General features: G+C 31.7%; 5 protein-coding genes across 14 annotated transcripts; 1 reads left to right on the top strand and 4 right to left on the bottom strand.

The window, feature by feature from the left end:
* Positions 1 to 8874, top strand: LOC124495551 (uncharacterized). 4 transcript variants are annotated; one of them, XM_047058950.2, is made up of 7 exons: positions 341 to 1037; positions 4019 to 5772; positions 5826 to 5990; positions 6120 to 6137; positions 6259 to 6453; positions 6519 to 7400; positions 7488 to 8874. In XM_047058950.2, exons 2-7 carry the CDS (start codon positions 4302 to 4304, stop codon positions 7706 to 7708), a joined length of 2952 nt encoding a protein of 983 aa, XP_046914906.2. In that variant the 5' UTR covers positions 341 to 1037; positions 4019 to 4301; the 3' UTR covers positions 7709 to 8874. The 4 variants fall into 4 exon arrangements, with proteins under 4 accessions (XP_046914907.2, XP_046914906.2, XP_075589873.1 ...); XM_075733758.1 differs by having other exon boundaries at positions 497 to 1037; positions 4043 to 5772; XM_047058951.2 differs by lacking the exon at positions 6120 to 6137 and having other exon boundaries at positions 1 to 1037.
* Positions 8875 to 8880: 6 nt separating this feature from the next.
* On the bottom strand, positions 8881 to 11558 carry LOC124495502 (uncharacterized). The gene is made up of 2 exons (XM_047058893.2): positions 9928 to 11558; positions 8881 to 9867 (listed from the first exon to the last, which is right to left on the bottom strand). The coding sequence occupies exons 1-2, from the start codon at positions 11307 to 11309 to the stop codon at positions 9039 to 9041; spliced, it is 2211 nt and encodes a 736-aa protein (XP_046914849.2). The 5' UTR covers positions 11310 to 11558; the 3' UTR covers positions 8881 to 9038.
* Positions 11559 to 11597: 39 nt separating this feature from the next.
* GCS2beta (glucosidase 2 subunit beta) lies at positions 11598 to 13809 on the bottom strand. The gene is made up of 7 exons (XM_047058894.2): positions 13560 to 13809; positions 13289 to 13501; positions 12737 to 13227; positions 12584 to 12676; positions 12428 to 12508; positions 12013 to 12365; positions 11598 to 11952 (listed from the first exon to the last, which is right to left on the bottom strand). The coding sequence occupies exons 1-7, from the start codon at positions 13672 to 13674 to the stop codon at positions 11697 to 11699; spliced, it is 1602 nt and encodes a 533-aa protein (XP_046914850.1). The 5' UTR covers positions 13675 to 13809; the 3' UTR covers positions 11598 to 11696.
* Positions 13810 to 13858: 49 nt separating this feature from the next.
* On the bottom strand, positions 13859 to 17761 carry LOC124496056 (ubiquitin carboxyl-terminal hydrolase 8). The gene is made up of 5 exons (XM_047059517.2): positions 17251 to 17761; positions 17066 to 17192; positions 16315 to 17008; positions 14499 to 16258; positions 13859 to 14418 (listed from the first exon to the last, which is right to left on the bottom strand). Exons 2-5 carry the CDS (start codon positions 17164 to 17166, stop codon positions 14136 to 14138), a joined length of 2838 nt encoding a protein of 945 aa, XP_046915473.1. The 5' UTR covers positions 17167 to 17192; positions 17251 to 17761; the 3' UTR covers positions 13859 to 14135.
* Positions 17762 to 18018: 257 nt separating this feature from the next.
* Positions 18019 to 25809, bottom strand: tmod (tropomodulin). Of its 7 annotated transcripts, XM_047059113.2 has the most exons (6): positions 20998 to 21106; positions 20670 to 20905; positions 19643 to 20000; positions 19124 to 19584; positions 18766 to 19057; positions 18019 to 18693 (listed from the first exon to the last, which is right to left on the bottom strand). In XM_047059113.2, exons 2-6 carry the CDS (start codon positions 20796 to 20798, stop codon positions 18659 to 18661), a joined length of 1275 nt encoding a protein of 424 aa, XP_046915069.1. In that variant the 5' UTR covers positions 20799 to 20905; positions 20998 to 21106; the 3' UTR covers positions 18019 to 18658. The 7 variants fall into 7 exon arrangements, with proteins under 7 accessions (XP_046915069.1, XP_046915070.1, XP_046915067.1 ...); XM_047059114.2 differs by lacking the exons at positions 20670 to 20905; positions 20998 to 21106 and adding an exon at positions 24651 to 25809; XM_047059111.2 differs by lacking the exons at positions 20670 to 20905; positions 20998 to 21106 and adding an exon at positions 21476 to 21875.
* Positions 25810 to 25977: the final 168 nt, after the last annotated feature.

Genomic DNA, 25977 nt, shown 5'->3' with positions numbered 1-25977 from the left:
ATTGCCCACCAAAAAACAAATGTGCTCATGTGCCAAAAACCAGAAAAAAATGAAATGAACCGACAAGTCATCCAAACCATTCCCATCATCATTTATTCTACATCCCAAAATAATTTTCAATTCTCCAACAACATTTATGCTCACCCTCATCATCATACACATGAAGATGTTAATCTCACGAACACTATCTATCTAACCGACGACGATAAACACGTCCCAGAAAAAAAACCAGCTCTCCCTCCCTCCCTCTTTCTCACCCTCCAAAAAACACACATGAAATATACATTCGAACAGGTGGCGCAACAGGTCCCATTGTGTGTTTGATATGTGTGTATGTATTAATTATGCATGTGCTATGTGTGTTTGCAGACGTTCAGTCCAAGTCTCAGTTCTTGTATGTTCTTTTTTTTTATTATTATTCACCACCACTACTACCAATTCGATACCAAAATATACTATTACCACCATCATCATCATCATCCAACCAACGACCAGAGAGTTCTGCTTCGTCAGTCGTCCCATTCCAACAAGCATCACAATCATCATCCAGAAAAAAAAACTAAATGTTCTCATGAAACATTGGTGTCATCATCATCAACATCTCATCGTCATTCGAAATTCGTCGTTTGGTTGTTGTTCGACATTTTTTTGATTTAAACAAAATTTGATTTTTTTTCTCGTTTCGTTTCGAATATTCATATTGAAAGAGTTTAGTTTAACTCGTTCCTGGAACAAATTCTTGTCATTGTCAACGATAACAATATTTTATCAAGTGCATTGGTTCTGTAAAAAATTTTCTTATTTTTTCCATTCAAGAATGTTGTTTATCATGAATTTTCCAATGATATTTTGATCATGATATTCATCATTAATGATGATGATGATCATGTGTTTTTCATCATTTCATTGGTTTCATCACTAGAACGCAACCCAACATCCATCCATTATCGATTGGATCTCTCAATAAACAAATCATTGCAATAATAAGTAACCCATAAAAAGTGATTTGAAAACCGGTAGATGTAAATGAATTTTTGGTGAGTAGATTTTTTTTGCCATTAATAAAAAGTTATATTCTTTTTCCGGTCATTATTTTTAATGCCGACTCAAGTTCGAAATTATCACATTCTGAAAAATGCGGATTGCCTTTCGGAATTCTTTTTTTATGAAGACAATGACATCGAACTGACATTCCTATGTTATTCGATTTCACATCATTCGTTTTTCTTTCACATTTCTTTATTTCCATTTTGGCATCACATCAACCAACAATATTATTACCAGCATTATTCATCCATCCAACCGGCCAATTCCAATGGCAATCCAATGAACTGAGCAGCAGACTGATGAAAAAAGCACATTGCTCCATGGAGAGATTTATCGAAACGGGCGCGACCAGTCTCTAAGTTGTAAGCATCACAAGTGTGTGTGTTTTTGTACGGGGAAGGGAAAGGAAAACCGATGAATGGTACCGTCCCGAAAGTGCTTTCAAATCAAAATAATTTTCTCTTGAGGTCGTCGAACGCATGACCGGCCTAGGAAACTTTATTTATTTCGAGTTTGCAATAGCGAATCAAGTCAAGTGTGTGTGTGTGTGTGTGGTTCGAATGTTTCATGCTGACATCGAAGACGACGGGTCGATTGGTCGTCGTCATAGTCGTGTATCGTTTTTGTTTGATGATGAAACACACTCATACACAGCACAACAGGTGACATCGACATTCAATAAGTCAAGTGTATGTCTGTGTGGTTATAATGGCAGTGGTATGTCCAGGTGTGTGACAGGGACACCTGTTAGACTTTGTTGGTCGGTTGATTTGTGATCCACAATCTCAAACAATCGATCGATACGTTTGGTTAAATGGTTGGTTGGTTGGCTGGCTGGCTGGCTGGCTAGCTGGATGGATGGATGGATGGATGGATGGCTGGCTGGTTCGTGGTTGTTCGATCGTTTGATCGACAAGTTCGATGGCTTGATCTTTTTTTTGAGGGTCAATCCTGAACTTTTTTTTTGTTGAAAATTGTCTGAATTTTCAATGAAATTTTATTCAACATGGACGAGATACACTTGAAATTTACCGGATTAGATAAACACCGAGTGCGAGCAATGGCAGTGGTTTTTTCCATTCATTAATCTTGACATTCAATCGGATAAGAATTTTTTTTTGTTTTGTTTTTGAATAAAAATCTCAACCAAATGAAGCCACCACCTCGTTTTCAATTTATCCTAGATTTTTTTATTTCGCATCCCAAAATTGCCAAATTAATGTTTGTATCACAACATCGTTGGGTGTGTAATTTTTATTTAACAAGAAAGAAACATTGAATGTATTTTGATACCAAAATTTCCTTGTTCTATTGTATTGTAATCTTAGGCATACATTACAAACATGGTAATTGTAAATCTCATATTTTGGTTTCACGTATTGTGTAGAGCCTCTCTCTCTCTCTCTCTCTCACTTTGGAGGAAGTAGTTGATCTTGGATTTCAATCTCTCTTGATTGTTTTTTTTCCATTATATCATCATAACATAAATTCAATTGACATCGATTCATTTGATACTCATCATTATCATCATCATCAATACTGTCAAATCAATAGAAAATAAATGTAATGGATCAGTCTCATATGTGTGAAACCGGTACACTTAATAAATTGATTTCGACAATGATAGGCAAAGACTTTGGACCAATTTCTATTTGGATCTAATTCAAAATTTAAGAAAAAAAATCTTCACACAAACAAAAATACTATCATCAAAATCAATAATGATCCGATGATGATGAAACGAAACAACTTTGTTTCATGATTGATTGACAATCGTTGTTTTTCCCCTTCCCCTCATTTATCAGACGATAATTTTCAATCTTGGTAATGATGCCGATGATGTCGTTTGCAAAAAGAAAAAAGAAATAGAACCGAATTTTTTTTTTGCCAAAGTGAAAACCTCACCGTAACATAACACACATAGAGATAGTGAAGAGAAACATCCTCTTTTTTCAAGCATCATCCTCATTCTTGTTTCATTTTTTTCTTCTTGGAGAAAGCATCATCATCATCATCATTATCAAGTCACGACTACAACGACAATGACGACTATGATGACAACGGCAATGATAGTAAAGACCAAAATATATGTGGTATGTGGATGGATTGATGTTTCGCTGGTTGGTTTGTTGGTTGGTTGAATGGATGGATGAATGATGCACATATGCACCAAATGATGATCGTTTTTCGTGTTTCATCCCACCAAGAAAAAACTCTCCATGATGATGAGGAGGATGATGGCGTCTTTCTTTCTTTCTTTCTTTCTTTCGTTGTTTTCTTATATTCGTTCATCATCACATTACCAACATTTCACCATAGCTGTGTCTTTTGGTATGCATGTATGGATGTAATAATTGTGAGTCGAGGTTCTTGGTTGATGGTTTTTTCTGGTTCATATTCACGTTTTCTGGTTTAAGTCGAAAAATTGTGTGTGCGTCTGTTGTGGTGGTATCTTCTTGTACCATGTAAATGTTCTAGTTTTCGTTTGTAGAAATGTGTCCTCAAAGATTTTCGCTAATCCAAGTGTTTGTAGTTGCTTTCATTTTTTGTCATCATTTATTTATTTATTGAAGGCATTTCGCCGCTACCAATTTCTACTAACTTTCATTATTGTTTCTATTTTTCTTTCTGGAAATCTTTATTCCTCATTATTTTTTCCCCACAATTTCATTCATACTCCCCCTTTACGCCAAAAAGAAAAATTTCTGTCTTTGTGATATGATATCGGGTTTTTTTTTGTGTTGAACATCAGTGAATGTGATACAGTTATAAGTATACAGCATTGATAACCATTATTTTTTTTCATTCATAAAGATATTTCCATCACCACCATCATATCATATTATCATATTCTTCGATTCTTTTTGGGATTCCTAAAGAATCGAGGTTTTTGCCATTTTGTTATCACCATTGATACAATTGGTTATTGGTTACCTTGTTCTAATTTATACTTCTTTCATTTTTATTCTAGTTTTTTTTTCACAAGAAAATATAGATCTCCATAATAATAGTAATCTTTTGATCAAACGATACATTGCATACGTTGATGTTCATCAAAAAAGTGCCTTTCTTTACTTAATCAAATCAATTTTCTTCAGTCTTATTGATCTAATCAAATTAAAAATTTGACATCTTTATTATATTATTACCGAAGATTTATTATATCTGCATATATGCGTCTGAGAGTTCGAATTGCTCATCAAAAAAAAATTTGAATTTTTTTTTCTGAAAATCCTTTTGAAATCTGATCAAAAATGAATTGTGAACCAACCAGCCTATTAGCCGGTCATTCATCGTCATCAATTGAATCATCCTCACCACAACCATTACCATTGACCATATCGAATAGTAGTCGTTGTACATCACCAATATCGTCACCACAACATTCTGATCCATCTGAACAAAATGGAATTGAATCACCATCGTATGAAGATGAATCAATATCTGGTATAAATTTAACAATGAATAAATCAAATTTAAGCACAAACAGTAGTAATAGTAGTAGTACCAATAATGGTTCAATAATATCCAATCAACATAATACAACGAATACTATTTCAAAGAGGCCTTCACTTACCAACCATAATCATCATCATATCAATTTGAATATTTCATCAACACCTCCACCACCATTAACAACAACATCATCATTTGATACAAATAATCGAAATAGTCATAAAATGAAAATCTCACCCGATTTTCCAACACCATCACATAATAATACTAATCAACAACAATCACAACGTAAATCAAAATCATACCATCATCATCCCAATCATCGGTTATTTGATAATAATAATCTACCAATAATGAATATGAATTCACCGGATTTAACACAATTATTACTTGAATATAGACAAGTGTTATTGGATGTACTTATTAAATCAATGAAAATGAATGATAATCATAATGAAGATACAAATAACAATGATAATAATAATAATGATACAACAATTCATAAAGGAATCGTATTACCGGTCAAATGTCAATGTGGTTATACTTCAGAGCTAAGCAAACAGATAACACGTACATCTACTTATGTACATCAATTAGAATTAAAATTTCGTGCCTTTCTTGAATCGATGAAAGCAACATCATCATCGACAGAATCAAATCGTTATACACCTAAACGTCCATGGTTTATTGATTCATCGGTACTTACATCATCTTATCCTCTTGGTAGTATCTGTACTGCTGGGGTTGGTGGTGGTGGTGGTGGTCCGACAAAGGTGTCCTTGTTGGATAAGAAAATATTTAGAATGTCAGCGAACGATAAGCCAATTTCATTATTTTCAGGCAATAGCAGTATGAATAGTAGTCTAAATGATGATGATGATGATGATGACGACGATGATGATGATATTGATTCAGATGTTGGTGGTGATGTTGATGATAATGTCAATGATAATGACAATGATGAGGATAACCTGTTGGAAAATTTAAACAACAATAATAATCTCTTGTTCACAAATGGTGCTAATCCAATTGTTGATGAAATTATCGGTTCAAATATCATTGGCGGTGGAGGAAAAACCATATTGGAAGGTTATCTTAAAAAAATGAATGAAATGACAAAAATTCACATCGATGATTGTTCAGATGATGATAATGGCGATGATGATCATCATTTAGTAAACAAGAATGATCATCAGCAACAGCAACAAGTGGATGATGAAGAAGAGCCAGATGGTGTTTCCGTTACCGCCGATGAAGATTTCCATCGAGGTATGTATTTTTCTTATTTTTTTAAAAGTTTTAAAATCATTTGTTATATATAGGACCAGGAAAACGTATCGATCTTAAAACGAAAAAATTGGTTGTGCAAATGAATATGAATGGCGCTAGCTATACAGATATTAGTCGTCAGATTGGAATTAGTCGTAAATCAGTCAGAAGAATAATATCGAATTTTAAAACATTTGGATTACTTGAAAAAAAACGAGGTAAATCTATAATTTTTATTGTCTTGATTATTGTCATGAATATTGAATTTCTCTAACTTGAACCTTTGGTTACTATATATCATTTCCTAATTCCAACAATATATCCAAACAAAACAAAAACAATTACAGAATCACGTAGTCGTAAAGGTATGCATGTTCTTTATGTAATTTATAATTATCAGATGTATCCAATTTTCCCCCAATATTACTTGATTCAATTTTTACAATCTTTATTGATTCCATAAATTTTCTATTCTAATAAATCTAGTATCATCGAATGGTTTGAGTACATCGATTATAGCCAATAATGGTGTTAATATGGCTAGCATCTTTAATGGTCGAATGCCTGATTCTTATAATGATGGTGCTAATGACGATGATTTAGATGATGAAAGAGAAATGATTGTTGATGATAATGGTGGTGGTGACGCCGATGATGATGATCAAGATTCGGATGTTGATGGTTTGTTTTTAGATTTTATCAAAATTTTTAAAATTAATTCGTGTATTATCTACTAATTCATTTAGAAAATCATCTTGTACAAAATGAAATCAAAAAACAAGAGATTGATGCAAATTTTCTGAATCAATTATCATTGTTTCAAAAGGCGATGCAAGCATCCCAGCAGCAGCAGCAGCAGCAACAACAACAACAATCACAAATAAATAGATCTTCAAAACGAAGCATGAGTCTTATTCAACAAGTACAATACAATAATAATAATAATTATACGAAACAAACAACAACTAATGGTTCACAAAATACTAATAATCATCATCATAATCGGCTATCGTTGATAAAGCCACCGGATCGATTTAAACCTTATGATCTTAAAGTTCGGCCTCATAATAGCAATAATAATAATAATGGATCAAATGTTGAATCATTTGCACCGCAAATACACCCAACACATCGGATCTCAAAATCACACCCAATTGTGCCACCACTTCCGCAATCAACAAATATTTATTCAACAGTACAACAGCAGCAACAACAACGATCATCACATCAAAATCTAAAATCGTATAATAACAATCACTTGACTAATAATCTCAACAATACAAATAATAACAACAATAATAATAATCCCTTTGAGCGGGATCTGGAAAATTCATTGATCAGACACCCGAAAAGTAAAACAAATCGTCAACATTCGGTGGATATGTCTTTCAAGGAAAGTTTGATCGTACCAGAAGCTGATAAAAATAATAATACCACATTGAATAATTGTAATGTAACGATAACGAGTACCTCGAAACCAACAATGAATGGTAATTCAAATCAACCATTAGATTTGGGTAATATTACCATACCACAAATACCTGCATCAATGGTCGATGGATCGACTGATTCAGATGCTAATCTTGTACCGAAAAATTTTATCGATGGTCAATTTCCAGCTGGAATTAGTAAGTATTTGTTTTTGCAATATGTTTTTCCATATTGAAATTAATAATTGATATGATATGATTATCATAATTTTATTTACAACACAGTGAATTCACTAAATCCGAATCGTGCCACGAAATTAACATTAGAAGATTTCAATATTGTATGGCATCTACGATCTCAACACTGGACACATAATCAGATACGAAAATATTTTCAGCAAAGAGGAAAAAGTATTTCCAAATCATCAATATCACGCATAATGAATGGTAAACAACGTAATTTTCAACAATTTTTCAATGTTGTACCATCGAATTCAACTTATTAGGAAAAGAAAAAGCCGGTGGTTATTTTATTTAAAAAAGGATATATCGTCATTTTTCATTTTCATCATCATCATCATCATCATTATTATTATTATATTAAACTTATAATCCCATTTTCATAGAGCTAGCCATACACTTTCAACAACGTGCATTCATTGTGTGCCTCACTCTTTACTCACATTTATCCATGATCATTGCTATTGCGATAGAATATTTTTTCATAAAGATGAAATCAAATCGCTTATTTACACACTCAATCCATCATTCAATATCTCATAATAATGATTATGATATGAGACTTAATTTATTATTATTGCTCATAGCATTAATTTTACACTACAAACCTTTCCACATCATCATACACACCCACATAACCATTTGAGTTTGTTGTTTGAAATTCTTCAAACAACATAGATGGCTTCACATCATTCACACACCAACATATATTAGCCATAAAAGTGGCGATATTGATGCAAAGAATCTCTCAATGTCTTTGTTCGTTCGGTCACTCCATTTATACACATTCAAAAATTTTTTTTTGTAAATATGTTTTTTTTTTCAATTCAAACAAATTCATTCAAATTAAACTCTCACTATATTTTTTTTTGTTACTACTTTTTTCCTGCTGTTACTAACCCACTAACGGTTAGTTTTAAAACGCTAATCTGAATATATAACACACCCATTATACCCACTTACGATGCAATTGTAATAATTCGATTCTGTTATCCTCTATCTTTTTTTTCTGGGCCTGGGCATTCTTTTGTTTCCAGTCATGGAATCAAATTGTGTGTAATCATTTTTCCTGATTTTCACCGATTTCTATCAATGAAAATTGTTCTTATATTTCTTTATTCTTTTTCCCTGTCTGTATCTCAATCATTTTCTTATTTTTATTCTAAGAGATTGTGAGGATCATTTTTTGATTATTTTTTTCAAAAATATACTTAATTTATTATTATTTCAAATGATTTTTTCGTTTGCCAAACACAAAAAAATAATTCAACTTTCATGGCATTCATCTGGATTAAATTATTATTATTATTATATTTACTTATTATTATTATTCTTCAAAAAATGCTTTGCAAATATCAAATTTAAATTGTTTTGGAAAAGATGAAAATTGAATTATCAGTTTGAATTGAAGAATAAATTTTTAATCATAAAATCGTTATTTTGAAAATTTTATTGAAAAAAAATTATACATCAATGAAAAAATTTCAAACAAAGAAAAAAATTAGCCTAAAATCGATTAAGAGGATACAGATTATCAAACAATGGAGGGGTAAATCTACCTCGGAAAATGACGCCATGAATTGATTAGAATACAGTTCAAATTAAGCCTTTTTTCTTCTTATATTCATCTAGATTCAACGAACGACGATTTGTTCCGGAATTAGGCAATGGATTGGAGCGAGCCATAGAGAATCCATTCGGTTTACTACTGGAAAGTCCGGAAAATAATAACGAAGAATTTTGGTTCGATATCGATGAGGAATTACTATTGTTAATTCCAAAGTCTAGAGTTTCGAAATCAATTTTGATATCGAAATTATGGACACTAAACATGTCGTTATTATCTTCATTATTTTGGCTAGTGTTATTCGTTGATTTGCTGTGATTATTCTGACTTTGTAGAGATGAACCATTGTTTTTATTTGTATTGGATGAATCGAGCGTATCACTATTTTCATTGAATTCCGATAGATCTTTTGACGATTTTTGACTCTCTATGTCTTTGGACGATTGTTCATTAGCTTCATTTGAGTGTGATTGATTCGATTGTGATTGTTTGTTCTTATTAAATACATGGATCATTGTGGGAGCGCATTTACGCCTTGTGAATGGATCATCTTTTTGATTTTGAGCTTCTTTAGCTGCTTCGGCAATAGCACGTTCGGCTTCTTTAATATTACGCATTCGGTTACGTTCATTGATGAATGATATTGAAGCTATACTTTGTGTACGTTTCTTATCCAATTTCTTTGATTCCTCCTCCAGCCTATCAATTTCTTTACCGATTTCGATCGCTTTTTCGTGATCACCATTCATTTCTGCAAATTCTTTTTCCTTCATCAATTGAGTCTTTTTCATCGCGAAATTGGTCGGTTTGTTTTTGAAACGTTCCTTTTCAGCCACTATTAATTCGATATCTTCATTACTGTAATGAAAAACTTGGTTATGAATCCAGTCTGACATTGAATCAAATGAATAAACCTACCTATAATTGTAATTGATAGCTTTTTGTATATCGGCTTTTTTACGTTCGACCAGATCTTTGGTTGGAAAGTCACATTTATCAGCAATCATTTTCGAATGCCATTGTTGAAATTCCGTTTCAGTGAATTCAGAATTTGATATATATTCAAGACGAAATACTTTTTCTGCATCGTTGGCATGTTTTAATTTGATTCCTTTGTTCGTTCGAGTCTTACCCAATGTATAAATCTTGGCTGTTTCTACAACATCGACAATTTGGCCAACAATATATTGTGATAAGGAACTATTACCGACACCGATCCTAACGAATGCATTGATAACAGTGTCCCGAAAGAAGGGTGCATGACACCATTTTTCCATTTTAAATCGAGATAAACGTAATGAATTTAAATGTTCAAATGTGAAATCGAATTGTTCAACATCTTCAATATGATCAGTCGATCTTTCATTATCCCAATCATCTTTATCTCGTTTATTCAATTTTCCTTTTGTGTCGACATCACTATCGTCGGACATTGACGAAGATGATGAAAATTCTTCTGATGTTGATGATTTTTTACGGTCTTTTTTCGTTATTCTAATATCGGAATTTGAATCATCTGAATCGGATGAATCCGAATAAACATCCGTAGCCTTTAGTTTTTGTTTCAATTTTTCCTTCTTTTTCTCACGTTCAGCTTTCAATCCTTTCATGGCATCTTTAACTTTACGTTTATCTTCCATATTTCTTCTTCGTTCAATACTTCGTGATGCTGATTCTGTGAAAGTCGAATCGACATTTTTATCATTTTGTTTTTCGTTGGCTTTTTTCTTCATTTCTTGTTTTTTGGCTAACCGTAATTTACGTTCGATTTCGAATCTTGTGCGTAAAACTTCACGTTTTTCACTACGATTAAATAGCTCTTGTTCACGTTCTTTTTCAGTCATTTGGGCCAATTTCCTTTGATCTTCTTCATCACCCATAAGATTTTCATCAAAGCCATCGTTGAATTCTTCATTTTCATCATCACTAAAATCAACTTCACCTTCTTCTTTTTCTTCGGAGCTATTCTGCAACAAATCATCATCATCATCATTATTATCATCATCATCGTCATCATCATTATCATCGCTTGCACTTGAAGCTGTTTTCAATTTTTTCTTCATCACTTTAGTTGGCTGTTTTTTCGACACTTTATTACGTTTCGATTTCGCTTTAGTTTTCGGTTTAGCATTCCATTCCCCATCATCGCCATCATCCGAACTGCTTGATGAATCGGTGGGTATAATTTTCGAAGCAGTTTTCACATTTTTCTTCCGACTATCGATAATTTCATCTTCATCGGATGAAGATGATGATGCAGATGAAGAATCATCGGAAGATCTATTTCGTTTTCTAGCCATTATTGAAATTTTAGTTGAAAAATGATAAATTTAATGACAAATGATACGATGATATCTATCAGATTAATTCACAACACGCCGGTCAATGTTAGGGGTCCAATCGAACGTTCGAACAAAATCACTCAAATCCAGTCTCAAAAACCAGAATGATAATAATATAAATGCATTAAAAGACAAGTGAACGATGAATGTGCGCGAGCAGTGGTAAAATAAAAAAATTCCGTGATTATTTCGCGCCATCTACTGACGATTACCCGGACCATAACGAAATTCAATGTCAAATTTAAATTTTGATGATGTAAATTGAATTTTTTTGTGATCAATTTCGATAGCGATTAGAATGATAATATTATTAAATACAAGCAGGAAAAATTCTGAACATCTAAATTAGAGTTCATTGTGTTCATGGACATTATCAGTTGATTCATGAATGGATTGATTCAAAACACAGGCAGCTGGTGTTTTGAACTCATAGCTATATTCACATCGATTTGGTTCGGATGCACGCATTAATTGATTAATATCACCACAGCTTATATGTACAATAACCGATCTTGCTGGTCCATTCCAACATTGTGTACCACCTTCCATAATGAATCGTTCATAGTGATTTTGTTCCGAACCGATCCATTTTCCCCAGCGACTAATCATAAATAAAGTTAACATTAACATAGATAGTTGTTAGAAAAGAGCTTTAACTTACCCAAGATTTGTTTCAGTTCCACCAGTTTTTGAACGTTGTGAAGCCGAATCGAATGGACATAGTTTATAAACATATTCATTCTCTTCCAATTCAAAACATTGATTCTTTAGCGCCATATATTCACCATTTGGTCCGAAATCCGTTTCTAAAACAACTTCTAATTCACGAATTTTAGTTTGAATATCTTGATATCTTCCTTCGGCTTGATTGTATTCATCGCGAGCGTTTTTAGCTTCATCCACAAGTTTTTGGGTGGGTTCATCATATTCCAGTGTGATCGATGACACAGTACTTTCGGTGGGAATCAATGGACGACCTGACTCATGTTCAAGCTCGTCAGATTCTTCTGCATGCTATGTGAATGATAAAGTGTAAATATTTTATCATTTAAAAATAATTCTCACAAAAAACATACATCAAGCGATTCATCTTCATTAATAGTCGTTTCAGGATTAGTATCATCTATTTGATATTCAGAAGCTTGTTCCTCTTGATTCTATGGATTATTGGTTAAGACAAACATTTATCTATTTTAAAAAGCAGTTTAAAAATGAGTGGAAAATTTTCAAACCTGAGGTTCATTCTCAATGATTGGCTTAACCAGTGGCCAAGATGATTCAATAAATGTGGGTAGAACAAGTTGTTCCAAGCCGTTTGAGTAAAACTGAGGGAGAAAATTTGTTATAAAATGAAATGAATCAATTAATTACAATCAAATTAGTACCTTGGCTTCATCATCAGAAACAGAACCATCATTATTTCGATCAAATCTCGAATAAGATTTCAATTCATCCAATGTGATGATTCCATCGGCATCGGTATCAAGTTTTTGGAAAACAAGTGAAGCTTGTTCGGTCTCTTCAATTTCTCTATTTTTCATCTCTTCATCTTCCTTTTGTTTTCGTAGTTCTTCTTCTTTGGCTCGATGTTTTTCAAGTGCTTCTTTTTCTAATTCTTCAGCCTGATTTTTGACTTCAAATTTTTCATTCTTAATGCTTTCCACTTCATTCATTTGAGATTTTAATGTTTCTAATTCATTTTTAGTTTCATCAATTTTTTGTTTAGCTGTTGCAATATAAGTCTGACGAATTTCATTGCCTTGTTTCATAAGTTCTAGATATCTTTCTCGTTCAATTCGCATTTGTTCGCCTAATTCAAGACAATTGTTGTCACATTTAATCGAACTATTGTATTCATCACTTGCATCACAACAATCTGACGAAAAATTTTTATGGTCAGTACATAAATATATTAAAATTCAGCCATCATAACTTACCACAAATGCCATCATTTACACGAGATGATGGAATAATTTTTTCGACAAAACCAATGTTTGAACAATGAAAAAGGCCATTCGAACAAGCACTAGTACCAGGTTCATCGCTACCATCATCACAGTCACAATAATCATCATTAACTAATAAGAATGGTATCGTTGCCGATCCATCTAAACATTGAAAATCTTTTCCTGGATCATAGAAAGATTTTTCTGAAAAATTAAGAAATAATAATCGATTAATCAAAGAATAATTCACTCAATAACTCACTTGTAAGCGGTACACCTCTTGGCCTGAGCACTTCAGTTGTTCCATTGATATATGAATAATTCAAGAATAAATTAATTATAAAACAAAGCAAAACTTTCCAATAATCAACTATCATCGTTAGTCACTTTTTGGCTCAGAAAACGATATGTTTTTCAATATGAAATTAATTGATCAATAACTAAAAATCGACCAACCGGGTTTTCAATAAATAAGGACACGTTTGGTGTTCGATCGTATATATACGATGAGTAAATCATCTTGTCATGTTGAGTCGAAATAGAAATTTTTAAACTAGAAAATTTTACCGCAATTTGAATTTATTGGAATCAAGTCATTTACAATGTTTTTGTGAATCATTCAATCAATTAAAAATCATTTCTACAAATCAATGAGTTAAGGAATATGATATCATCATCATGGATAGGAAATACATAACAAATAATAATAAATAAAAACCAAAAAAAAAAAAAAACAGATTAAATATTTTATCGGCTTACAAAGGAAATTTCCATTCATAATATAAGAAATAGGATTCAGCTCATTGAAAAATTTAATCAATCTCATGAAATCATTGATTCATTTTGATCTATAGAATAAGACATAGGCATTCTGTGTGACAACATCAGAAGCAGACATCGGTGATACATCCTGATCATCATATCGATGCCAATCAATGTTCAATTCACGATTTCTGGAATAAGCAACATAATGACCACCTTCTAATGATCCAAAATGATTGACCACACCGTAAAGACTAAACACACGAATTTCATCATTAGTTGTTTCCATTTTTAAATGTTCAATGGGAAAATCGACAAAATTTGATATTTTTTGCCTCCACATTCCATCATAAGTGAATCTGTGTGTTGATTGCAATAGAAAAAACAAACAAATCATTTATTTATTATTATATATAGTTTTGGCACCATGTAATGTTACCTTTTTAAATGAATAATCAGAATCCGTGGTAATCTCCAAATATATGTACATTTTTGTGCATCTCTTTTCTGTCTACATGATTGACATTGCCATGCAACTTCATTTGATAATAGTTCACCACGTAGGAATAAATTAATACAATTCTGTAATGTTGTTCGACCAGCATTTTCCGGTATCGGTAATGTGAGACATGTGAATGCTTCCAATGATTTCGATGATGATTTACAATGCAGACAAGTTAATGTACTGACAATCAATCCTTCGAATATATCGCTTATGAATGAATCATTTCGTCGAATATGAAGTGACCAAAAGGTTCGCGCTGCTTCGGCAATCGATAGTTTATCATAGAAATTTGGATCCTTATGAATTGGATCATGAATGATGTCCGGTTTACTTCGATTCAAATCAGCATGAAGTCGATCCAATAGCCGTACGAGAAATTCATGTGAATCTTGTTGTTTATAATCAATAAAATCTGGTATATGACGACTAACAGCACATTTGAAATCTTTCGGAGAAATGTGTTTGAAGTTGGAAGGATAACGCATCTGCTTGAATAGTTCTATCAATTCGATTGTCAATTCACCGTTTGAACCGAATTTGGAATTCAGATTTATGTGAACATTTCCAGCGATTAAAAATTCATAGAATTCTCTCGTATTTTTTAGGCACTGAAGCATAGAATTCATGAAACATGTATTGCCCAGATTTCGAAGGCCGGCGATTCGTGCACATGAACTAAATTGTGGACTAAAATCACGAGTTTTTCGAAAATTAATCGCAAATGGTTTTGCCGATCGATCAACTAACGGTATTTGTGGTGGAAATTTTGGACTACTTGAATTTGTTAATGGGCTTGTCGTATCGTTGAAATGAAAATTTTGTTCAAATTGAGCTATATTCGGTGATGATAAAGATCGAGATAGACTGGATGAAAATGGTTGATTATTATGACGATCATTTTTGTTATTCATATTATTCATTTCCAAAGGTTTTGATATCGAATTCGCTATCGATTCATTATCGGAATCGCTATCATTTTGATTATGATTATTGCTATTTTGATTTTCATAGTCGGACATTTCTTCATCCATTGGAAATACTTCATTTTGTTGTTCACGGACATTTAACGAATTTTCGACCATTTCCATATCAGATTCAACAAATTTGCCGACATCATCATCATGGTCTGTTTGTCTATCACCTTGATTGTTTTCCAGACTGCCATTTGTCTTGTTGCCATTCTGTAACGAAGAAAGTAAATAAACTGGCTTAGGAGGAAGATTTGATCGATTGGCCTTGGGTAATTGGCTAATGGAAGTAGTTTTCATATCAGATGCCGGTCTATCGATGAATGTTTTCATTCGATTCGTACTACCATTTAATGGCATCTTATCTATCGGTTTTGATGATCTATCTGGCATGATTGGTCGAGCAATACCAGGAAACTTCATCGATTTATTATCGAGAGCATTTGATGCAATTGAATTGAAATTAACGTTATTTTCGTTTAACGTTGTTGATATAGCAGGCTGTCTATTATTCATTAATGATGATGGTGGCTTATTATCTTCGTCAAGAAAATTGTACAAATTAAATTCTGGGTTAGGTCTATCAAATGATAATGTCGTCATCGGATTATAATTGGATACTGAATTCGGATTCGTTGTGTACATCGGATAGGTAAGTATAAAATCGCGATATCCTCCTTGTAATAATAATGGTTTATTTTTGATTTTATCAGGTGATTGATCCCACTGAAAAAAAATGATTAAGATTGATTAAATTTAAGGAAAACAAAAAAATATCATACCTTCCAAAAAGCATCGGCCAACAAACAACTTTTAAATTTTTTATCAAATTCTACGGTTTTTTCATCGACAATTATAACCATATCCATTGAACGTCTCCGTTCGATGCCATCTTGGGCAACACCGAATGATATTTTCTTTTTCAATTGTGATAATGTTAGACCGGCTGTAATAATATCATTTGGAATGTTTATAATGTTGACCTCTCCGGTGGTTGCAAGTTTATTTGCAGCGATTGATGAATCGGTAAAATTTTCTGCTGAACGAATATCGATTATAAGAATTTTATTTATTTCTGACATTGATTGTATATGTTGAATTAATCGTTTACAATCAATTGACCGATAACATTCATCATCATCATCGTCATCCATTTGAACATCGAAAGGATCTACTTTAACAGCGTTTCCAGGTATTGATGTTGTTTGCTTAAATAGCTGTGCTTTACGATCTTCATAGCTTTTTTGTTTTTCAGCATATCGTTCGGAAAGTTCATCAGTAAGATATTTCATTTTTTCGAATACCTCTGTTGCCTTATTACCAAGAGCATTGAGGAATTTCTGTTTATCACTTTCATTATGAATATAACTAAGAAGTGTTGAAAAACGATGGAAAAACATATAGGCACGTTCACTATCACCTTTTTGCAAATGAATAGTTGCTTCATGATAAAATTTATTTGAAAATTCAATTATTCTACAATGAAAATGTAATCAAAAATGATATGATAAATATTAAATCAAATCAAAATACCGTTCGATATTTGTTTTGCCGAATCTTGTTATTTCAGATCTTTTCTTCAATTCATCAAGAGATTTGGCTAAATGAAGTTCTTGTTTAGTAGCAGATGGCATCTTTGAAAACCTAGATTTTGTTTATTCTATCCGAAAAAAAACAAACGAAAAATTCATAAATCGTAATAAATGAATGAAAATTACCTTTTTCAAATTGTCATAATACAAAAGAAAAAAATTTCCAATAATTTTTTATTCATTGTCACAAATCGACTTTTGTTATGGCTATTATTGTTTGTCAAGAAATACTGGCGAATAATTTGATTTTTTTTTTTGGACAATTGACAAAAATATTTGAAATCAAAACCAAAAAGAACAACACAATACAGTTGTAACAAGTTTATTTATCGATCAGCTGAAGATTATATCATCATCATAATCAATAATTGATTCTAATCTTAATTGTATTTCAATTTCAATTATGGATTTTTTGTTTTTGTTTTCTTCAAAAAAACGGAATATGATGACGATTAAATAATGGTGGCGAATACTAAGATCAAATCTTCTTCAATGTATTCACACAAAATGATGAGATATTATTATTATATGTATGTGTAGAGATAAACAACACAGCTATATCATATATGAAAAGTGAAATTAAATGAAGAGCAGACATAGACATAAACACGTAAGTCTTCAATGCCATCGATATCACAACAATATACACAATCATCATCATACATTATTATTTGTTTGAGGCGTGTGATTTCATGTTGTTGTTGGTGGTGGTGGTGGTGGTGGTGTTAGTGGGAGTAAACTTTAACATTTTTTTTGATGGTTTGCCAATGTATATAAACGTATATGTCGTTTTTATACATTTATCCTTTTTTCTGATCATAGATGGCGGTTATTCAAAGGTAATTTTTTAAAAATAAATTTTTTTTTGTTTTTTTTCATCCAAACAAAATATTATTTATCATTTAGTAGATTTATTCATTATAATTCATTGTTATTAGCAAAAAAGTAGTGGAAAAAATTGAATTTCCTTTTTTTTCATTGTTTCCTGACGACGATGATGATTTCGATGAGAATGACGAATTAATGAAATAGGCGACGATGATGTTTGTGTGTTAAAATTCTTTATAAGAATAGTTTATAATATATTAGTACAAGTGTGTGTGTATGGATGTTTTTGTTTTTTCTTTATATAAAAAAGATTAAAGAATTGTGAAACAAAAAAAAAATGCAAAACATTCGAATTTCTTTCTGCGGTGTATCTATGTCTATGTCTCATGTTTATCGAACTTGTGAATTTTGTCGATTAAATCAATTAATTAAAAGAAAATGATGAATACATGTTGTTTGTGTGCAGTAAGTAAATATGAACTATTTAAAAATTAAATGATTTTTTTCTGGTTAATATAATTACAAGAGAAAAACGGGATATTCTTCAATGTGCATCAAATTCATTCGTTGATTCTCATTTAGAGCCTTGTTTCGTGGAAGATAATGATGAAAAAAACTAGACATATTTTTGTATCAAATTTAAAATTGATTTGACTAAATTGGTTTCGATTGTTGCCAAAATTATCCGTGATATAAGTTTCATCGATTAACCTTCAACCGAAGCTAAACGTTTAAGACGACCTATGATGATGTGAGAAATAATATTAATATTCGGATTAAATTATCAGAACTAAATGCAAAGAAGATACTTACAACTATCATTATTTAATTGCAGCTGTGTGGCCACTTTATGTCGAGCATCTGGAACATCAAAATTAAGTCCCAATTTCAATAGGGTTTTATTCTGTTGAATTAGTTTAGCAATTTCCATTTCATATCGATTGCCCATGATCTGTGGACGTTGATTAGCGGCACGGAATTCGACAATATTTTGTTTATCTAATAAAGCTTCAATCAAATCACGTATCATGGGACCGGATAGATAATTGGATTCCAGATTCACTTTTCGCAATGATTCATTGACTTTTAATGCTTCCATTAATTTCTAATAAAAAAATTTTTTTTTTATGAAAAACGTTAATTCAATTCAATGGAATAAAACAATCATTACCTCAGCAGGACCATCGGTCAGTCCGGTATTTGAAAGATTCAATTCAATTAGATTGGTGTTGGTCTTTAAACCATTAAATAATTTTTTAAATGTTTCACGTGGTATGTATTTGATATTGTTCCAATTTAGATTAGTTAAATTTGGATCATTTTCCGCCACTTGTTTAGCCGTTTTTTCCGGATCGGTCATATTATCCGGTTCAGGTGGTAGGATTTTTTTAGGTTTTGTTGATTTAACAATCGATTCAAATTTATCGCCCAATGGTTGTCCTTTGTTCAATATGGATGCTTCATATTGATCTTGATTGAGCATTGAATGTAGACCAAGAATACCAGCCAAATCAACCAAATCGGCTTCTGTGGCATTGCCCAACGCTTCTTCGGCACCATCTTCGAGATCTAGAATGATTTTTTCTTCCATTCCACCTTTTGGATCCCCTTGTTTTGGTACCCATACTTTGCCTAATCCAGAAAAACAGCATTATTACTAGAAATGATCATTTTCAATCAACAAACAAACCTAATTTAACACCGGGAACAAATTTTTTAATCTCAGGCCAATCTTCCTGTTCTTTAGCGAATTTCGTTAGAAAATTCAACAATTGTCGCCGTTTTAACGGTCCAGTTGGATCTTTATTCGTCTGATCTTTACAACGTTGTGATGGTGGTAATAGACTATCATCAGGATCTACTTCAGAGCTAAGTTGTTCCAATTCTTCAGCCGATAATTGTCCCAATAAATCTTCAACATTAAGATTATCATATTCTTTTAGATCTTTTCCATATAGCATTTTGAGCTTTGGTTGTTGAAATAATTCCTGTGAACTTTTACGTTCGGATAAACGTCGTTGATTAATTGTACGTGTTGTTTTTGTGATCTATCAATCAAAGTATCAATAAAAAAAATTGATCAATTAATTTCAATATAAATAACAAAAAAAAAACAAAATATGGATACAATCGATCGAACTCAAAGTTGTTATTACTTTGCGCAATGCGAAAATTTTGGTCTATTTTTTTCACTATACGAAAACAAATTGGACTCGTTATTTCGAAAGATTGGCAGGTCTTTTCACATACATACAGGGGAAATTTCCATGTAAAGAAACATCAACACATTACCACTACCAACACCAATTCAAACAAAACGAATCAAACCCACACACATAAGAATATTCTTTGACGAGAAATAACAGAAACCATTCAAATTAAATAGGAAAGACATAAACACACACACATACAATGCGCAAGTTTCTAAAGCAAACAAACAAAAAAGAATTCGGTCGAAAAAAAGCCACAAAAAATCATCATTTGGTTCATCAAGTTTTTTTCTCATTCATTCATTCATCCTAAACGTTTTAATACTGAATGTTAATGTCAAAATTTTGACGAATTCTTCGAGTTTCATTCATTTATTCAATCAAGTTGATGTTATGGTTTTGATGATGATATTCAATCACATTGTCCAAAATATTCTTTCATCGGATTGCAATAATCAATTTGATCAGAAAAAAAAATCAATCGATTTTTCCAATTTTGTTTTCTACCTCAGAAAGCGACGGTGGCGGTGGCATGGACGGTGGTGATGTCATCATTGTAAATGATGAAGTATTCGATTGGGGCGTTGGCTGTTGTGGCATCATTGCGGGAAATGTTTTCGATTTATGTTCAGACATAATGATTCTGATTTGGTTGTTGTTGTTTCAGGAATATTGAAATTAGTAACTCCAGTGAAGCAATGTGATAAGCAATTCTTTTGAAATATGGGAATCAGGAATATTTTCTGAAATTTTTTTTTTTATCGACAAAACAATGACGAAGCGAATGATTAGTGATTTTTTTTCAATGACTGTATTGCTTTTTCATTTCACCTACTATCTATACACAGGTGAATTTAACCAATTAATAACCACACAATGGAATAAATTGATAAATTATGAAAAAAATAGTGAAAGTCATGAAATAATAATATTGAGGACACGACTCGTATATTGAATATATCCACAGTTAGCAATGTTTTCTCTCTCTCTCTCTCTCTCTCTCTTTCAGTGTATAGTGGAATCAAGCAACTCCATCATAGTAATGATAGTGGCAAATGTTTGTATGATTTGATAGGTGTGACCACAACATTATAACCAATTTATTTGTGTCTGGCTATCTCTCTTTTTCTCTCAAATATCAGGATTGCTATTTAATATCGATTATAACTTTCATCAATAATCATAAACGGGTAATCTGAACCATTTTTACTTGAATTTTTACATTTTCCCATTTGAATGATGTAGCCAGATTCATTCAATTTTTGTTTGAATGGATATATTCATTGAAAACGAATGAATGTGAATCAAATTACCCCAGATGTTGCTTTTGCCGTTGTTGTCGATGATGATGATGATGATGATGAATATGTAGACGATGTCATTGTTTTATGTATGGATGAAGAACCGGCCATTGCCTGATGTAATGTTGATAATGAATCTTTACGATTTTTTGTTCTTGGCTGATCAAATGGCCACGTTGATTCTTGTTGTTTAAGTACTTGATGCATGGTCAATAATCACGACAAACAAACAAACAAACAACAGAAAAAACCAAGAATTTAGATTGAATTTTCAAATAAGAAGAAAAAAAAGGGTAGAAAACAAAATTTATTCTTTAAACATTTCAACAAATTCATTAAAAGACTTTTTTCTATGAATGATGTTATTATACAAACAAAAATTGAGAATGCAACTACAGACCAAGTAATGATCGATTTAAGAAAGAAACGGGTTAGAAACATGCAAAGAATTTTGAAAAAAAAATCTGTGATAACCAGTGTAGATAGATTTCATTTCATCAAAAAAAATATTACATTTTCATACATTAATGTAAATGTGTCACCGTTGTTTATGCTGCTACAAAAAAAAACATTCAAAACAACTATCAGTATATCGTGTGAAAAACTAAAATCTTGCCACAAATTCTTTTTAGAGAATAAAAGAAAAGAGTCAATTTTCTTTGCCTTTACTTTGAACAAAGTCGTAGTTTTATCGGATGAATAATGATAAATGGTAATAAGAAACACAAACACACACACAGAAGTTCTCAAAACTTTTAGTGGAAAAAATTAAATTTTTTAAGTGATGAAAAAAAAGATTCAACACCATAAACAACGACGCTTTGGAATCTGGATTAATTCGCAACCACAAAATTATTTTTCAACAAAAGATGATGTGTACGTGTTTTTCTTGGTTAACGAATGGTTTTTTTCGACTAGAATGCTAGGGTGTTATTCTGACATTGTGTGACAACCAAATCAAAAGAAAAACTACTTCCATGTCGGGGTTGTTTTTTTTTTTGATTCAGGGTTTCAGGTTGGATTTCTTGTTGATCACCACATACACACACACACACACACACACACAAATACAATATCATAGTGGTGGGCTATATTTATATCGTTGAGAATTTCTTGTCGAAAAAAAAATTACTTTACTGTAAGAATAATAAGAATTTACAGAATATAATTCTAAACGAAAGCTATGACTGATTATTATTATTATTATATGATGATGTTCGACTGACAGAATTATATATTTTGATTATGAAAATAAAAAAAAATTTACTCAATTCATATTCTCGATACAAATGAACAACATACAAGACTGCCATCAATTTTTTTTCCACCCAAAAAAAATTCCTCATTTTTCTTCATTTCATAATCAATGATGATGTGAAAATATTTCTGACATAGTTGATGATTTTTTTTTCTTTCGCTCTTTTGTAACAAAAACCAGAAGTTTTCTAAAGTTTATTCTATTTTGAAAGAAAATGTTGACAATCATCTCAATCACGAACAGACAGGCAAGTACTCAGCAGTTATCATCAAACATGATCGGTATTCACTCGATTAATATATCTTTTCACATACCAGTATGCAGTGAACAACAACAAAAAAAAATTTTTTTTTTTTTTGGAAAAAAACCTGAATTAAAATTTTCTTTGTTCCATGATTCAATTTGTCAATTCAACAAAAAAAAACCCTGCGGTTTTCTTTATCCTAATATCCGGTTTCATATTGCATTTATTCGAAAGAGAAATTTATCGAATAAAAAACAAATATGTGTTGCCTACTGCCGTATGTTGTACTAGTTCAATTGTGTTAACTTATACGATAAGTGTAAATGTAAAAACTGTTTTATTATTATTAGTTAGTTAGTAAGAAATTCTGAAAAAAATCCGGATAAACACGCACTCTATTATTGTTAGAATAAGTGTAACACTGTGAAAGAATATTCTCGCTTTCAATACAGTTATGGGAAATGAGAAAATTTTGCCTGCTGCCAAATATGAACACAACATAAGATCATCAGCCAGCCAACCAGCCAAAGAGACAATGTTTGGTTTGTATCATTATCATCGAATACTGTACATTATATACAGGATTCTTCATCATCATTTTTTATCATCGGAAAAAAATCAACTAAAGTAAAGAAAGAACATAAGAAAGTAGGAGTGGCAAATAAATAAAATTTAAAAATTTAACTACAAATGGTAGCAGTAGTAGTAGTAGTGATGGTGGTAGTATGATTTTAATAAATTCTTATTCTGTTTGTTTGGTTGGTTGTTTTTTTTTTTGGTTCGATGGAAAATGTTCAATTTTATCCAGAAGGAGATTATTGACGTCAACATTATAATCGTCATCATCATCGCCATCGACAACATTTTCATTTTGAAAAAAATATCAACAATATGCAGCCAGGCAAAGTTGATAATTTATTAGGATTCGAATAGATGACAATAGGAAAACAAACTGGAAAACTTCGAAAGCAAAACAGACTTGATTGAAGAGAAAAAAGGGTTATCTTGGCTGGTTTTTTCAAGACACAAAAAACAAGCAGAAATTTGTTATAATTTCGTCATAATCTCAACCAAACAGACAAAATGACATTGTTTCTTTTACTTTTTTCGAAAAAAAAATTCTCCGTAAAACAATAAAATGTCTAAAAGTCTGTGTAGCACACATATATCTTATGAAGTAATGATCATGATCATCATCACCAATAATGATAAAAAAGACAAAGCCAACAATCCAAAAATGCATGAATCAAGAATTTTTTCCGCTATTAATAGATTACAATGAGAAGAAAAGAAAAAATCATTGAAATGGACGACATAACTCGTAATTCGTTTGTTCGACACATTTTTTTTTTGAATTTCATCTGAGAAAATCAAAGAGTTCTGTATCTGTGTTGAGGAAGTGAAAATGATTTCGAGACTCGTAAACAACAAACAACGAAAGAGACAGACAACCAATCTTGATCGTATTATTTTTATTCGCTCATCAAACATAAGACATTGACTCGGCAAATTTTTATCCAACAGCAAATCCTGCAGCAAATAAGCAAATAATCAAAGAATCTGGAAATGCGTAATTTCACAGACAATAACCAGGAAATAATAATAATAATTTAAATGTTTAATGTTCTAATGTTTTTTTTTCAATTCGAATCATTTTTGAGAATTAAAACTACAACACAACATACCTTAGTATATTCAAATTCAAATTCTTCACCGTCGTCGGCCATTTTGTCTGTACGTGAGGTTGAATCGATGATTAAATCAGTAAAGATGCAAATGTTTTGTTTAAGATGCTCGTATTTCGGTACGGATTCGGAATGAAATGTGAGAGAGAGGATTAGACGATTAATAGAATGATTATCAACAGGTTATTAAAAAATTATAAATCTTTTATTTTGATGAAAAATGATGAACCACGATGCAAACAATTTTAAATCATCAAAAACTTGAATATTTTTAATCTCACCACAGAAAAAAAATCAAATGAAGATTAGATTTAATTTGTGGAACACAAACACAGACACAGATAGAATTGTTGCGATTCAATAATAATAAAAATCATTAAGAATTGAATAATTTCAAAAGACAGCATGCAAAATTCTTTTATTTTTCTTTTTCAACACTGTATTGTATTGTAGTAGTGGCTTCAAAATTACGATTGATGATGGAATAATCATAAACGAACACGATGTAAAGATCTAAGGAGACAATATTATGATCATCTTCTACGTTGTATCGTATGCTAATGGTTGTTGTTTATCGTTCAGATTTGCACCAGGCAATTTACAATCGTCGACAGATACCCGCTACATCACTATCATATTCACATAAAAACAAAAATCGAATCTTTCGTTGAACGTCTTCAACAACATAAAATTACATTTACACATTCGTGATGGATTTTATTTGCGTTTGTATGCAAAGAATACAGAACTACGAACATTCGGTGATTCAAGAAGTCGACTAAAAGCTATATATAACTTTTTTTTCGTTTCAATTGTGTTTGTTCGTTCGACCCGGACGAAAAACATACACATACAACGAACGCACAAAAATCAAGGATCGATTGTTGGCCAGATAATCCACACAAGACGATGATGATGATGATGAAATTGAAAAGAGTCGGGTGTAATGTTAGTCACAAAACGTAATATCAAAAGGAAACTTCATGAATGATAGATTGCCCGATGCTTCTTTTGAAAACATTGATTCATTTGAAGCCAAGTGATGGAAAAACACTGTCAGTTGTTTTGAATTTTGTCACTAAGGAATGAGTAGTTTTTGATATTGTTGGGTTGTTGTTGTTGTCGATTATTTTCAAGAAAAAAAATATCTCGCAAAAATAAACAAACAAGTTTATTATATTTAACAAGTTGATGAAATAACCTAACTGAAAAAAACAAACTTGAAAAAAACAAACTCAATAGATTTATGGCATAAGAACGGAAGCAAACGTACCTTTCGGTTCAAGAAGTTGGTCGAATCTAATAACGATGACACGATGATCAAGAT

Source organism: Dermatophagoides farinae, chromosome 8 (genome assembly GCF_024713945.1).
Source record: "Dermatophagoides farinae isolate YC_2012a chromosome 8, ASM2471394v1, whole genome shotgun sequence".
NCBI lineage: Eukaryota > Metazoa > Arthropoda > Arachnida > Sarcoptiformes > Pyroglyphidae > Dermatophagoides > Dermatophagoides farinae.
Note: the sequence above shows the minus strand (reverse complement) of the source record. Positions and strands in the feature narration are given on the sequence as shown.

Bases quoted from the DNA above. Each gene is read 5' to 3' on its own strand.
- LOC124496056 (XM_047059517.2), bottom strand. From the start codon at position 17,166: ATGCCATCTGCTACTAAACAAGAACTTCATTTAGCCAAATCTCTTGAT. The intron at 17,009-17,065 runs GTATTTTGATTT...TTTTCATTGTAG, and splicing joins GGCAAAACAAATATCGAACG to AATAATTGAATTTTCAAATA. The intron at 14,419-14,498 runs GTAACATTACAT...ATCAACACACAG, and splicing joins CTGATTATTCATTTAAAAAG to ATTCACTTATGATGGAATGT.
- LOC124495502 (XM_047058893.2), bottom strand. From the start codon at position 11,309: ATGGCTAGAAAACGAAATAGATCTTCCGATGATTCTTCATCTGCATCA. The intron at 9,868-9,927 runs GTAGGTTTATTC...TTTTCATTACAG, and splicing joins GCTATCAATTACAATTATAG to TAATGAAGATATCGAATTAA.
- tmod (XM_047059111.2), bottom strand. From the start codon at position 21,670: ATGCATCAAGTACTTAAACAACAAGAATCAACGTGGCCATTTGATCAG. The intron at 19,058-19,123 runs GTAATGATTGTT...TTTTTTTATTAG, and splicing joins TGACCGATGGTCCTGCTGAG to AAATTAATGGAAGCATTAAA. The intron at 18,694-18,765 runs GTAAGTATCTTC...ACATCATCATAG, and splicing joins GCAATTAAATAATGATAGTT to GTCGTCTTAAACGTTTAGCT.
- LOC124495551 (XM_047058950.2), top strand. From the start codon at position 4,302: ATGAATTGTGAACCAACCAGCCTATTAGCCGGTCATTCATCGTCATCA. The intron at 6,454-6,518 runs GTTTGTTTTTAG...TAATTCATTTAG, and splicing joins TCAAGATTCGGATGTTGATG to AAAATCATCTTGTACAAAAT. The intron at 7,401-7,487 runs GTAAGTATTTGT...TTTACAACACAG, and splicing joins TCAATTTCCAGCTGGAATTA to TGAATTCACTAAATCCGAAT.
- GCS2beta (XM_047058894.2), bottom strand. From the start codon at position 13,674: ATGATAGTTGATTATTGGAAAGTTTTGCTTTGTTTTATAATTAATTTA. The intron at 12,677-12,736 runs GTACTAATTTGA...TTTCTCCCTCAG, and splicing joins TTTCTGATGATGAAGCCAAG to TTTTACTCAAACGGCTTGGA. The intron at 11,953-12,012 runs GTAAGTTAAAGC...ATTTATGATTAG, and splicing joins GGAACTGAAACAAATCTTGG to TCGCTGGGGAAAATGGATCG.